At 48.0% G+C, this 15242-nt stretch overlaps 1 protein-coding gene across 1 annotated transcript in view; it reads right to left on the bottom strand.

Annotated features, from left to right (window-relative positions):
- Positions 1-752: 752 nt before the first annotated feature.
- LOC106807340 (aquaporin-4-like) overlaps positions 753-15242 on the bottom strand; it is a 42412-nt gene continuing 27922 nt past the window's right edge. Inside the window, exon 3 of the mRNA XM_014809648.1 lies at positions 753-950. Within this exon, the coding sequence (XP_014665134.1) occupies positions 753-950 (198 nt within the window). The remainder of the gene's footprint in view (positions 951-15242) is intronic.

Genomic DNA, 15242 nt, shown 5'->3' with positions numbered 1-15242 from the left:
ATAAGAAGAAAAATAAATAGAGAGAAAGATAAAAGAAGAGTGAGCGCGAAAGAGAGGAGGAGGAGGAAGAAGAAGAAGACGAAGAAGAAGAAAAAGAAGAAAAAAGAAAAAGAAGAAGGAGAAGAAATAGGGGGACGGCATATAGGAGTGGGGCGATTCGGATCCGCCCGTTCCTCCAGGACCCTTGCGAATTCACGCATGCAACACTTCGACGAAGACATAATATTTTCTCATAGATTCCCCCATAGGCCATATATATATATATATAGTATATTATACGATATTCATCTCGCAGACGTATCCCTTGCTCTGATCGGAAGACGAGAACTTGGGCGGAAAGAGTATAAGAGAGAAGTCGGTGATGCATGCGTTCAGTGAATGTACTTTACCATGCAGTTTCCCGTTTGATACCCATGCGCATGTAAGTATAGCATTACATCTTTAAGCATTCCACGTGTTTTACGATCTATCGTGTAAAATCCACGCGTTTCGCGTGTGCCGAGCGCATTTCTTTTCACGCAATGAATATACGTTCGCTCAAATACATCTGCAGTTGCTCTCTCAGAAACAACACATTTGTTAACGTCACGCACACACGCGTATACACATACGCGCTCACACACGCACACACGTACACACACACGCGCACACACATACACACACACACACGCACACACGTGCAGGAATGTCTGAAACGAAGGTCGTCGTCCTCTTGCATCTCGCCATGACAGCATTGTCATCATCTCGGCTGCCTACACTCGGCAATCATCGTCAGTCATCGTCATCTCCGTGCTATTCGTGCTCAACGTGCTCCGGCTCCGCTGCACGGCCGTCGGCCACTTGCGTCGAAAGGAGCGACGCAGATACTGGAAGGCGTTCGAAGAATCGTGCGTGTACTCGTATGTGAATCCGCCGAAGATTCCGCCCATCATCGGCCCAACCCAGTAGAGCTGAAACAGCAGCGACATCTATACGTGAGAAGTGAAGATAATTGCATCGCGATATTAGGTTTACATTGTTACACACGCCGAGCGCTTTAATAAGATCGGAAACTTCGCTTGAAGGCAGTGAAGGTTTTCGGGGTTTAGTTTAATTAAAGTTCAACGCTAACACAGGATGATTAGAAGGCGTCCATTTTCTTCATACGGTAATATGAGGGGGGGCATCGCTTAATTACTTTCGACTCGAGAAATTCGCTGTGTATTGCAAATTACACGAACGAGACGCGCTTCTGTACTTAATTAAACTAATGAGGATGCAGGCTTACACGAGCAACTTCCATGGTTCACTCCGCTGCAATGCAATACTCAGTCTGTTAATTATAAGGTTCCGCGTTCCCCGAACGGTAATACAGCGACCAAAATCTTCTTACTGATTTCAGACATGTTTTTTCTGAAATTAATTATTATCGAGTCTTTTCTTTATACTCAAACCACTATAAGCCCATCTTGACGAGCTACTTTTCTTATAAAGGTTCTCACAGTTGTCGCTAATATTTTTTTGAAGTTCATGTGATATGATTAAGGCGCCCCGTTTCTCTACATTGTATATAACAGAACAATGTCGAATAGTTTGTATAATTGCGTTAGCGTAAGGGTTAAATAAACGAGGCGAAACAGCGCAAGCGATAGAGTTATGATTGCACTTATTACTTTACAGCGCTAGACATGCCTAGTAATGGCTATATGCGCAAGGACGAATGCAAAATGCATTGAATAATTGAAATAAATCCTATATTATGCATAATAGCTGGTCAGATCTTATTACGCTCTTTTCCAGTGAAAGTAAAACATTTATTGTAAGATTAATTAATTAATTGAAATTCCGAGTCGACAGAAAAGATAACAGCTGAGCATTAGGATATATCACCCTAAAGCCTCCTACATAAATGTTCGCCGGGGACTTATCACACGGAAATGTAATGAGGCAACAGCGGAACAAGATATGGAGGCAAGGAAATGAGGGAGGATGATGTACAGTCACCGTATTCGTTTCACGAACGATGCGTGGCAATGAATGTAGTGATGTATAGCCGGAAAGGGGGAAATCTATCCAGTGATGATCAGGCAAACATGCAAAGAGGCAGCATACCAATTGCAAACAACAAGAGTGCGTTGAGCACGTCTGTTTTTATACGATGCCGTAATAATAATTATTGCGCTCAATGTCGAACATGCATTCATAATATCGTTTGCGTATACAATAATGTAAGACAGCGATTATTGTGTGTCCGATCTCTAGCCTGCACTGTACGCGTGACTTGCAATGCCACCGCCACGCAACCGATCTATTGTTTACAGCACTATTCCATCACCTACCTTAGTAGATAGTGGTGACTCTAAACCAGTTGCATTGCGTGTCATTCTTGTGTAACAGCAATACTTAAACGATGTTCGTGTTTTTTGTACGCTAGTATTCTATCGCGAACACCGACAGACCTAAAGAAATAGCGCATGGCAGAATGGTTAAATTATCCCGACATGACTTGCAAGAAGTACACACGCACATTCGCATCCCGCGAGAGAAAGAGAGAAAGAGAGAAAGATAGAGAGAGAGCGAGCGCGCAAGAGAGAGAGAGAGAGCGAGAGAGAAAGCGAAAAAAAAGAGCGAGAAAGAGAGAGAGAGAGAGAGAGAGAGAGCCAGAAGAGAAAAAAAGAGAGAGAGAGAGAGAGAAGAGAAGAGAGAGACGAGAGAGAGAGAGAGAGAGAGAGAGAGAGAGAGAGAAGAAGAGAGAAGAAGAGAAGAGGAAAAGAGAGAGAGAGAAGAAGAGAGACGAGAGAGAGAGAGAGAGAGAGAGAGAGAGAGAGAGAGAGAGAGAGAGAGAGAGAGACGAGAGAGAGAGCTTGTGTGGTATCGCGTGTGTGCGTGTGTGCCTCGTGCGTGTGAAGTGTGCGTGTGCGGTGTGTGTTGTGTGTGGTGGTGCGTGTGCGTAGTGCGTTCGGCGTATAATGTTCCCGCGCGCCCTATCTCTCTACCCTCGCGTGCTACACAAACACGAGCCTCCCCTCTCCCCTCCCCCTCCCCCCCTCCCCTCCCCTCCCTCGCCTCTCTCTCCCCTCGCGACCCTTCACCCTTCCTCACCCCGCTTCACTTACCCCCGTTTACACCACCCTGACTACAGCAATACTCGCGCACGATGTGCGTCGTGTGTGTGTGTGTGTGTGTGTGTGTGTGTGTGTGTGTGTGTGTGTGTGTGTGTGTGTGTGTGTGTGTGTGTGTGTGTGTGTGTGTGTGTGTGTGTGCGAGCCATCTATATAATCCAGTGGGAGCGATTGGATTTCCGCTAGCGACACATTATTGTCACATCATTATTGTACATCATTGCTATAGTACACGTATATTGATTATATCAGAAGTCCGCAGTAAAACGTTTCTTCTGTCTCATCATTTAATATTGATTACTACCGAAGTGAATAAAAACCAATTGTTTTTTTTCCACTGCCGATTCTATCTATCGCGTTTTACATTGCCTGATCGATTTGGCTGTGGTTGTCACACTTGTTGGTTGTGGAGTCAATAGTAAATGGCTCCATCAAGGACCAGCGTGTATCGGATAAGATTTTCGTACTTTCGTATAGTGCCTAGTGTAGCTAATGACTCCACTCTTCATAAGGGTCTTATCATTAAGGTGACATTTTGTCGGCTACGTATCCTATGAGCTGGAAGCAAAAGTGCGTGTTGTAATTGACACATTAGCCTCTTAATTAGCCATAAGTAATGTGGTTAACCATGTAGGTCGCAGATGAAAGTAACATTTCGACCCCCTCCCCCGATCTCACCCGACCTCCCCCTCGAAAGGTAACAGTTGCTGTGGACCGCTTTACTCCTAGTTAGACGAACCCACGCGGCTAAACTAAAGACGGTAACTGTTAATTAATTTTAAAGGCAATCGAACAATGACTCCTTTGTATACGTCGTGTGACACGCCGCCCACGTGTTGCCGTATACGCGTTTACAGTCGAGCTGGCAGTAGACTGCAAGGCAGGTATATGCCGTGCGATGAACTAAATTCGTGCCTGCCCCAACCATAGTGCACGTGCACGAGCGTCTGAATAAATAAAAATAATGCAAAATAAACACGAAATGTATTTACTACCAAGGTCTTAATGTTTCACTACTATCTTTTGCTTATTATTGCCGACAATTTCCTGTGAATGCCGTTCAAATTCCCCTTTGCAACACACACGTACACAGCACGAGTGTAGTATACATACATATTCCTGTACATTATAACGGTTCTGATTTGTAATGTTTGCTGTAACTACACAGGTACACGTATCGCTAACGATAGAAGTCTTCATTTTCGAAAATCATGCAAAAACATTTCATGAGATTAAACGAAATTTAATTAAAAGCGCGTTTCGAAACACGTCCTCGCAATTACATTTGCGCATAGAATGGCGCCCGTAAAAACTCCTAAGTCCTGCTCTGTATCTGAGACGGGTAGAGCTCTGTATGGACTCGTTTAATAATAACCAAAACCTCATGCAAATAGAAAGAAATTCAACAATTTCATCCATGCACCGTCACTTCTATACTCTATACGAATAAACCTATTACGGCATAATCATTTCATTAAATCTCCAGTCGGAAATTTAGCACAGCGAGAATTTCATTCAATAGTCGCTGCACGACAGAGAAATTAATTTGAGAGATTTAAATGAAACGCAATCGAGTAACCCTATGAAATTTATTCAGAAGTTCGAAACAAAGTATACGCTCGGTAAGGACAGTAAGCTGCCGCTGAAATGGCGGATCGTTTGATCTAATATCAATTCCGCATTATTCTGATTGAATACGCGAAGAAGAGCAACGGAGCGTCGAGCTCGTCACGTGACCGCGATTTTTCACGTATCAACGAAACCTAATGCTTTACTTAACCTTTCATCAGTCGAGGAATCGCTTTAGGACTCGTCTGCTTTGCGCATGCGTGCTCGCGGCGTTAGGTGGCGGTTATAACGCTACGCGCGTGTCAAGAATTTAAACGTCGTTATGCAAAATGACGTTGCAGCCACTAGGGAACAACGAGCTATTAATGTGCTTAAGATCACGTGGGTATGCATGGGTATATGTATATGCAGGCGACAAAGTCCTCTGCGCTTAATGGAATCCTTCTCTAGACGTCGAAGCGAAACGTGGCGAGACGAAATTTGCCGTCAATTAGAGTTGACATAAACTGGACTTAAATTTTACAGGTAATTAAGCTTGATTAATGCAAGCCTGAATTATGTCACGAAGGGAGAATAAAGCCGCGTCAGGCATTTATGTAAAAGTGCTATTTTCATTCCCTATAATAATAGCTAATAACGCAGGTGCTGTAATTACATTAATGGTATCGTTATTTTCATTTTTTACAAGTGCTAATGGCCGCACATGAAGAACACATAAACCTTACTTAACGGGACCTAAACCCGTTGCTATCTTCCGCATAGGCTGTCACTTGCCGTTCACGTAGACCAAGAGTAGAATGTACTTGTAGATATACGCCTATTTATCTAATATAATTATTTTTCTAAGTATCTCGGGTATTTTTTTACGTGCTTTCGCCTGCTCGCCCGCCCCGCCGCCCGGGTGCCCGCCCCGCCGCCGGGTGCCCGCCCGGGTGCCCGCCCCGCCGCCGGGTGCCCGCCCGGGTGCCCGCCCCGCCGCCGGGTGCCCGCACGGCTAGCAGGTTTGTGAGCGTGTATTTAAGCATAAGTAACCGATTACACACGCTCAAAAAAATTAACCAAGTTAATTAGAAGACGAATTATTTCCGTGAGTGCGTGCGTGCGTGCTTCCGTGAGTGTGTGTGTGTGTGTGTGTGTGTGTGTGTGTGTGTGTGTGTGTGTGTGTGTGTGTGATCTTCCGTACGTGCGTGCGTGCGTGCTTTCGTGAGTGCGTGTGTGCGGCTTTCGTGAGGACGTGCGTGCGTGCTTCCGTGAGTGCGTGCATGCGTGCGCGCGTGTGTGTGTGCGTGCGTGCGTGCTACCGCGTGTGTGTGTGTGCGTGCGCGCGCGCGTGTGTGCTTCCGTGAGGGTGTGTGTGTGTGTGTGCTACCGTGAGTGCGCGCATGCGTGCTTCCGTGAGTGCGTGCATGCGTGCGCGCGTGTGTGTGTGCGTGCGTGCGTGCTACCGCGTGTGTGTGAGCGTGCGTGCGTGCTACCCGCGTGGTTTGGCGTGCGCGCGTGTGGTGCGCGGTGCGTGCGTGCGTTGGCGTGGCGTAGCCGTGCGTGCTACACGTGTTGGTGTGCACGCGCATGTGTGTGTTGTGTGCACCGCCATGTGGTGTGCGTTGCGCGCGTGTTGTGTGCTTCTTACCGTGAGTGCGGCGCGATGCGTGCTTCCGTGAAGTGCGCGCATAACTGCTTCCTGTTAGGCAGCGGGCGTGCGTGTTGGTGCGTGCCGCGCGGTATGTGCGCGTGTGTTAAGTGTGTGTGCGTGCGTGTGTGCGTGCGTGCGTGCTATCGCGTGTGTGTGTGTGTGTGTGCGTGCGGGCGCGTGGTGGTGCTTCGTGAAGTGTGTGTTGGCTCCGTGAGTGCGTGGCATTGCGTGCCAGCGTGTGTATGCGTTGGGTGTGGGTGTGTGTGCGTGGCTGCGTGCGGCTACCTGCGTGTGGTGGTGCGGTGGCGCGCGTGTGTGTGTCGCGTGCGTGCGTACGTGCTACCGCGTGTGTTCGCGTGCGTGCGTGCGTAACCGGCGTGTGTGTGCGTGCGTGCCATGCGTGCCACCCGCGTGTGTGTGTCATCTTCCGGTGAGTGCGACAGCATGCGTGCTCCGTGAGTGCGAGCTATCTGTTCCGTTAGCGCGTGCGTGCGTACTGCTTCGTGAGTGCGTGCTGCGTACTTGACCCGGCGTGTGTTGTGCGTGGTGTGGGTTGTAATGCGTGTCGTGCGTGCGTGCTACGCCGCGTGTGTTGTCTGTGCGGTGTGGGGTGGTATGCGTGTCGTGCGTGCGTGGCTACCCGTGTGTGTGTGTGCGTGTGTGGGTGTCGTATGCTTTGCGTGCGTGCGTTGCGTGGTGCTACCGTGTTGTGTGTGGTGGCGTGTGGGTGTGTATGCGTGCTGCGTGTGCGTGCTACCGGTAGAGTGTGTGGTGCGTGGTGTGGGTGTGTATGCTGTCGTGCTACCGCGCGTGTGTGTGCGTGCGTGCGTGCGTGCTGCCGCGTTGTGTGTTGGCGTCGGCGTGCTGCGTGCGTGGCTACGCGGTGTGTGTGCGTGGGTGGTGTGTATGCGTGGCGTGCGTGCTACCGCGTGTGTGTGGTGTGTGTCGTCTGTGTAGTGTGTTGCCGTGACGCGCTGCGTGCGTGCGTGGCGCGCGTGTGTGTGTGTGCTTGTGTGTGTGTGTTGTGGTGGTGTGGCGCGCGCGCGCGTGTTGTGTGTGCGCGCGCGCAGTTGTGTGTGTGTATATGATGGTGTGTGTAATGTGTGGTGTGCGTACCGCGGTGGTTGTCTTTGCGATTTAAGTCCGTTTAAATACTTGATGAAGACCTAATCCGTTTCCTAATCAAAATATTTGATTGACTCGAACAGGCAAAACGCTTTCGGAAAACGTTTTGTGCCCAAGAGTAGTGCACACAAGCGCAGCGCTGTTTCGACGCCACATCCAAAGAAAAGGATTTATGTTCCTATAGCTGTGCTCACCGACTACAGCACTCAAGCTTTGTCGAGTATATGAATGAGAAGGAAGGAAGCGACGAGGTGATGCATATAGTGATCTGGTGATGCGACTTGTTCAGTCTGTATGTCTGCCTCGCATCTACACGACAAACTATCTTTCCGATCAAACCGACGCGCGCGACCCGATGCCGACCGACCGGACGGACTGACAACCGACGCGACGCGGTCCGAAGGCGGGATCCGAGGTTATTGCCACGTTACTAAAAAACAAACAAACAAAATCCTAGCAGACAAGACATCGTGCCCACTTTGCAACCAAACTAACCGACTGAACCCACGATACGCGCACACACACACACGACACACACACACACACACACACCCACACAACACACCACACACACACACCACACACACCACACTCAGACAGACACACTACACACACTCAGATACACACACACACACTCACACACACAGCCACAGCACACACACACACACAGCACACACACTCAACACACACAGCACACGACACGCAGACACACACAACACGCCCACTCACAACACACCACACAACACACACACACACACACACACACACACACACACACGCAGCGCCTGAGAATGGAACGAGCACGGGTGAAGAGGCTGAGGGGTGTGGGAAGACGCACGCCTCCCCCGGGTGCCCCCGGCGAACGTTGCCTGGCATCGTTGCTCCGCGCACCGGACGGTGAAACAACAAAGCGAACAAACAACAAGAAAAAACCAGCCAAAAAAAAAAAAAAAAAAAAAGAACAACACACAAAGCCACAAAAAAAAAAAAAAAAAAAAAAAAGAAGAAAAAGAAAAAGAAAAAATCCAACAAACGCCACGACAAACAACCACAAAACAAAAAACACACACACCACCTGGACACACACACATGCGAAAAAATCAACCACACGCCCACAACGCCGCAACAGCAACAGCGCACCCTCAAAACACACACACCACAACCCACCCAAAAAAAACCCCCCCCCCCCCCCCCACACACACCCCTCCCCCACCCCCCCCCCCCCCCCCCCCACACAGCCCCCCCCCCCACCCCACCCCCCCCCCCCACCCTCCCCCCCCCCAAAAAAAAACCAGAAAAAAAAGACACACACACACACACACACACACACACACACTCCATAATATCATATAATAAAATATATCCATTAACGCAGCTTCATACGCAACGATATGACGCATACTAGAAAATAACCCGTTCAGGGAAGGAAAGCGGCGCGCAGACAGTATTTGCATGAAATAACAAAACAATCGAAATATAATCAGCCGAGTGCGGGCAATATACTCAGAGATGGATAGTCACGTGAGGGTACAGCCAATAGGGTCCGCCTCCCTGCGGAAGTTGTCACGTGTCGCCTCGCGCATTGTACCGATGGACACCAAGCCGCAACTGCATAGAACATGACATAATGACGATTCATCGAGAAAAATATTGCAGAAAGGGTACAGCATCGACGAGAGCGCGAGCCAGATGATCCGCGCGTGGTGCGTAGTTGTGCGTGTGTGTGTGTGTGTGTGTGTGTGTGTGGTGTGTGGGTGGTGTATGGGTGTGTGTGTGGTCTGTGTGTGTGTGTGTGTGTGTGTGTGTGTGGTGAGTGTGGTGTGGTGTGTGGTGTGTGGTTGTGGTGTGTGTGTGTGTTGTTATGAGGTGTGTATGAGTGTGTGAACACAGACCACTAGGTACACAAGATAGGATGTGGAATAGACTCTCGTGATGATGATGTTTGAATGATGTGTGTGTGTCGTGTGTGTGTGATGTGTGTGGTGTGTGTGGTGTGTTGTGTATGTGTGTGTGTGTTTGTGTGTTGTGTGGTGTGTGTGTGTGATCGAGTGTGCTGTGTTCGTGTGTGTGTGTGTGATTGTGTGTGTGTGTGTGGTGATGTAGGAGATAGTGATGTGTGTGGTAATTAACATATATCAGATAGTAATGTGTTGTTGTGTGTGTGTGTGTGTGTGTGTGTGTGTATGGAAGTGTGTGTGTGTGATATATATTGTCAGATGGTAGATGAGTATAGATGTATTATAGTTAATGATATTTGTAGATGTATCACGTGTGTGTGCATACGGCACGCAGGCGTGTAGCGACTGAATTTCTCCATGCCACGTTCCGGTTCAAGGTAAATAAGTAAATAGCTCGTAAAAGGGAATCCATGTTGCGCACGCGCTCGGTGTCGCGGTTCGGTACCACTCGTCACATCTCGGCTGTTTCCGTGCATATAACCTTGCCGTGTAACCAAGGTTGGCATAACCGGAACTTCTGTGATTGGTCATTCGCGAATGAAATATATAATCCCATGAGAAATTCCCACACCCAGTAAAAATATAGATAAAATGGCAAAGAATAGCGTGTGAAACAAGGGTGTGAAGTAAAAACGCGCTGTTAAAATTAATAGTGTGCGTTAAATACCGCGCTATCAAATAGTGTAAGGTGTTCAGAAAATGTATGCCTATAATATAGATATAAATATATATCTTGAATTTGCATATATTATATGCAAATTCAAGATTCAATATGTAATATTCAAGATGGAAGATTAAAGTTAGCTGCAGTTGCGCATTGGTAATCTGGTCAATTTTCTACGGCTGAGAAACAATGTCGGCAGTGAGACACGCGAGTCACACAGACGACATAACTATCTATATACACACAGACGATGCATTATAGATAGTTACGGTTATACACGTTTCCTGGTCTACGTCGCACAGCCGTTGAATGAAATAATCACGCGAGAAATCCTCATTCCAGTAAAAATACCGATTTAATAATAAAACACAGATTGAAGACAAGTAGAGGACACGTCTGAAGCTTGCCGAGCGGGTGGGTCAATGTCAGAAGTGCTACCACCAAAGGGCGGGGCAGGGCGTACATATAGGAGGTATTATAGAGGGCGGTGATCGAGATTGTCTGAGGACTGTGCGATTATGTATATACTCTAAGCTGCTGTGCCGGTCTGTAAGCACGTCTTAGCAATTTAGCAATTTAGCAATTTGTCACCTACCCCTAAATTGACGGGCGCGAAACGTTTAACGTTCCCCTAATTTTCTGCTCATTCGCATAATTGTGTTTTATTGTATGCGAGTTGTCTAATAATAGACCGTTTCCTATAAAGTTCATTAACTTATATTCATTAACTTATTTTCATTAATTTATCGTTATACGGGGTCGACTTTGTTGTGTGGCGCTAAACGTGCAAGAGATTACGGCGCGCACGTGGCGAGCCACGCACCGTCGGGCCAGTCTAAGTAAGAATACCGCGACGAGAAAGCTTTGTTTGTGCATAGAGAAGCATTTGGTTTCATTTGACGTTTTCAAGGCTCGTCCAGGAAAACGAAAATGATGAAAATGCGTAGGAATCCCATTTTTTCGTCACACAGCACCGTGGGTGTATCGTGCCGGGTGTCTAAAGCCGTCATAAAGCACAGGCACTTGGAACGTCTCAATAAAAAAAAGAATGGTAAATAAGCACGAAATGTATTTACTACCAATGTCTTAATGTTTGTCTACTCTCTTTCGCCTATTATTGCCGATGATTTCCTGTAAATGCCGTTCAAATGCTCCTCTGTAACACACACGTACACCGCACGCACGCCACTGTGCACAAACAACAAGTATAATAATAGTCTATTATAGTATACAGGCCTAGTGTTTATTTACTTTTTTTTATTGATACGTTCCAAGTGCCTGTGTCGTAAAGCGCCGAGCTAAATGCATTTTACTTTACCAACAGTAATGAACGCATTCACCTTATGATTCTCATAGATTCGAGGGGGTTGCGGTTGCATTCTAAATTTACTCTTACATACGTCTACAAAACAGTGCAAGAATAACTTTTTATACTAGAAGAACACGACGTGAATAACGTGAATAATAAATATCCACAATTTCTCTGAGTGCGCATGTAGGTCTACCTATCGTTGACTGGCATTACTAATTTACGCAGCAAACAATGAGCTTAACCGAGCCATTAAATTTTCATTGCTCTCCGGTTTCTGTAATTGATGGCGGTTGTGAAGGGCTCCACAGGAAGGCTACTCAACACAGAGCTAAGCAATACACGTATATATATATATACGCCAGCCTGCGGCGACGTGCGCAGTGTGTGTGTGTGTGTGTGTGTGTGTGTGTGTGTGTGTGTGTGTGTGTGTGTGCGTGTGTGTGTGTCTTTTATATTTATTAGATATAATAAATATAACAAATATAAATGTAATTATGAATAAAACTGTCAGAACCTCTAGTGGAACGATACTGCAAGACCTTTCTAGACAAAATGCGATCAGCGGAAGCGAAAGCTATTAAAAGAACAGAAGCAAAAGCAATACCGAGTTCCGTTGCTGCGGGTAAATTGCATTCTGCGATGCTGATTGATTCTGCAATGGGTCAGTTAATTCCTCTGTGTGTGTGTGTGTGTGTGTGTGTGTGTGTGTGTGTGTGTGTGTGTGTGTGTGTGTGTATGCGCGCGCGCGCGTGTGTGTCTGTACAGAATGTAGGGTCACGCAAATGATCGTGTTCCCAGTTGCGACGATAGTAACATGTTCGTATTGTTTCGACATTTAGATTGCAAGCGTTGGTTCGTTGCAGTTATGCACACACAGATGCACTCTGTTCACGTTGATTACACCAATAAACGCGCAAATCTATTTTTCGCGCGAATCAAATGAGTCTATAACAATTATATATCGAACAAACATTACCAAGGCGATGATATATTCAATTTTGTCTACGTATAAATCTACCTGATTATACAGACGGATACGGTGCAATGTATGTACGACGAATATGCTTATTACTGTCATCGCACTATTCGACACAAGCGACGCTCTTGTCTTTTGTCTCTATGTCAAATAGTGGCATGCCGAAACAGCGACTGTCAAACAGCGACATCTATAGCCTCGTATGGAATGTATATAGAACATGCTCGGGCTCTGTGGCATATGCACCGTGACCCGCGTGGCCATTGTGATGCCTCACGACTCGTCTTGGTTAATACGTTCTCGTATATATACTGTTAACTTATTATACCCTCGCAATATCTGCTAAGCCCGGCCGGTAATCCGATACGCACAGTGGGCTTGACAGAAGGGCAGCTGAAGCATGCTGGCTAATGCGCGACGATCGGGAAGCCAAGTGGGACGAGTAGATGATGCGGAGACCGAGCATCGCACGAGACACGAGCGCGCGCAGACGACAAAACGTTCGCGGCACTTCGTAATCAGCTCGTATCGTCACGTACTATATAATAGATTAATGGCAACATCAAGAACGGATTCTCTCTCCTTCGCGAGCGCGCGCGAACGCCGCGCTCTCGAAAAATTTGTCATCGGAGATGATGTGAGGATATCTGTTGGCCGTCGAGTGCTGTTAGCGCGCGTGATCTGTGTGCAGATTCGCGACTGCAGATTGTACATTTTCAGAACTTTGACGCAATCTGCGTATTCATATGCGTGTAGAGGCAAGCGGATAATCCGTCCCGTCGGATGATATTTGATTTTGACGTTTATTCGGCGGATTACACGCCTAGTATACCTGCAGGAATACGCCCGCGTAGAAATGCGCGCCGAATATTTCTCTGAAAATTCGATTTCAAGCATGTAGCTGTAAGTCAACTTTTGCGGCAACGACGCCGGAGTAGCATTACGGACAACAAATTGGGCGAATATCAAAGATGACGTTGCGGTAATGCCGGCTTGCGAGAATCATTATAACTGCATTATATATAGCACAATGGCGCAGACCGGCACGTATCGTGTAACAACACGTATACTGTACAGTATAGCATGTGTTACAGTGTATACTACGAATTATGTCCTCATAGTATCAGGTGGAGACGATCAAGTTTTGGCACGGACGGATACATGGAAAGATTCGATCGCATTACAGAGTTCATCGCGACGAGTGGAATAAACAATCAGAGCCCTGGCAGACGCGCTGCGCGGCGCCGACACCAGCCGCACACACAGCACACAGCACGCGCGGCACACAGCTGCCACACACACAACAGCACACACCCACACCCACACAGCCGCGCAGCACACACACACACGCACACGAACACACCACACACACAATGCCACACACACCACACACACACAACAACACACATATCACATCAAGTGGACGCGGATGGGCTGCACACGAAGCCCCCGTCATCAGTATAACCCGGCAGCGACGTTCCTCCGACAAAATTTCGCCCACCTGGAGGCGAGGTTAGTGATCACTACGCGTTTGGTTGCGCATTTATATTCCCGCGAGCAACCGCGGATGGGCGAAAAATGGGCCGGTAATCCCCGTAATGCGCGGCTTCCAGCGGCGGGCAGCTGCGCTTCCGGGGGTGGCGACGTTTGTCGCTGCACTCCGAAACATAAAGATCATTAACTCTTACCCGATTGCAGAGCGGCGGCAATAAGAGACAAAACGACGGCGCGTCGTTATCGATACACTAAGCGCGGCGCCACATCTCCGCCTGCGTCGAGCGTGATAATAGCCGTAAGGCTAGGGGTGGCCGGCGGGACTGCGCAGGGAGGCGCAGCGGTGGTGGCGGTGAACATAGCACGTATAATATATGACAACACACGCGGCGCGCGCCGCACGTCACACACACCAAATACATACGCACACGCCAAAAAACACACCTCCAACACACATATATATATACATGTATATATATTAAAATATGTATTATAGAACAATATAGGTTCCGCGTAAAAAAAGTACAGCTAGTGCCTGCCAATCTAATGTGTATATATATGTGTATAATGTGTATATATATTGTGTATATTATGTGTATTAGGCAAACATTAAATTCTATAAGCTTATATATTGTCGATGTATGACAGTAACTAGCGAAGTCAATGACGTAGGGCGGTGGCGTTGCGATCGGGCAGGGACGTAGCAGTGGCGTCGTGAAATGCGTGCGCAGGAACATAGCGGTGGCGTGGTCGATCGCGCGCAGGAGCATAGCGGTGGCGTGGCGATCGCGGCAGGGACGTAGCGGTGGAGCGTGGGATCGCGGCAAGGACGTAGCGTTTTGGCGTTGCAAATCCGCGCGGAGGGACATAGCGGTGGCGTGGTGATCGCGCGCGAGGAATGTAGCGGTGGCCGTGGTCGAACTCGCGCGAGGGACGTAGGCGTGGCGGTGGCGATCGCGCTCAGGGACATAACGGTGGCGTGTGACGCCGTAGAGCAAAGAGGCAGTGGGCGCCGTTGGTGATGGGCGGCAATGCTTGACTTAGCGCAACAGGCACGTGTTCGAAATTGCGATGATGAAGCAAGACACGGCTATTCGGCGGTTTAGGAGATCGGCAATGTTTGGCGGTAGCCGTGATGAGTGTCGGCGACGCGTAAAGGGCGAATATTCTGTAGGCGATACGAGGGAAGAGCGACAAAAAAAAAAGAAAAAATGAGCCGAAAGCGAGGAGACGCGCGCTTAGGCTGAGAAAGAGAGAGATAGAGAGAGATAGAGAGCGAGAGAAAGAGAGAGAAATGAGAAAGAGAAAGAAAAGGGAGAAAAGGCAAGCCGCCTGCTCCCGCGCCGAGATAGAGTGTCAAGAACATGGCAAACCCTGACCCACGAACACATATACACAGACGAGAAAAGC

The sequence above is a fragment of the Priapulus caudatus genome, unplaced genomic scaffold (assembly GCF_000485595.1).
Source record: "Priapulus caudatus unplaced genomic scaffold, Priapulus_caudatus-5.0.1 Scaffold209, whole genome shotgun sequence".
In the NCBI taxonomy this organism is placed as follows: Eukaryota; Metazoa; Priapulida; class Priapulimorpha; order Priapulimorphida; family Priapulidae; genus Priapulus; species Priapulus caudatus.
The sequence above is the reverse complement of the archived record's forward strand: the minus strand, read 5'-3'. Positions and strand labels throughout refer to the sequence as shown.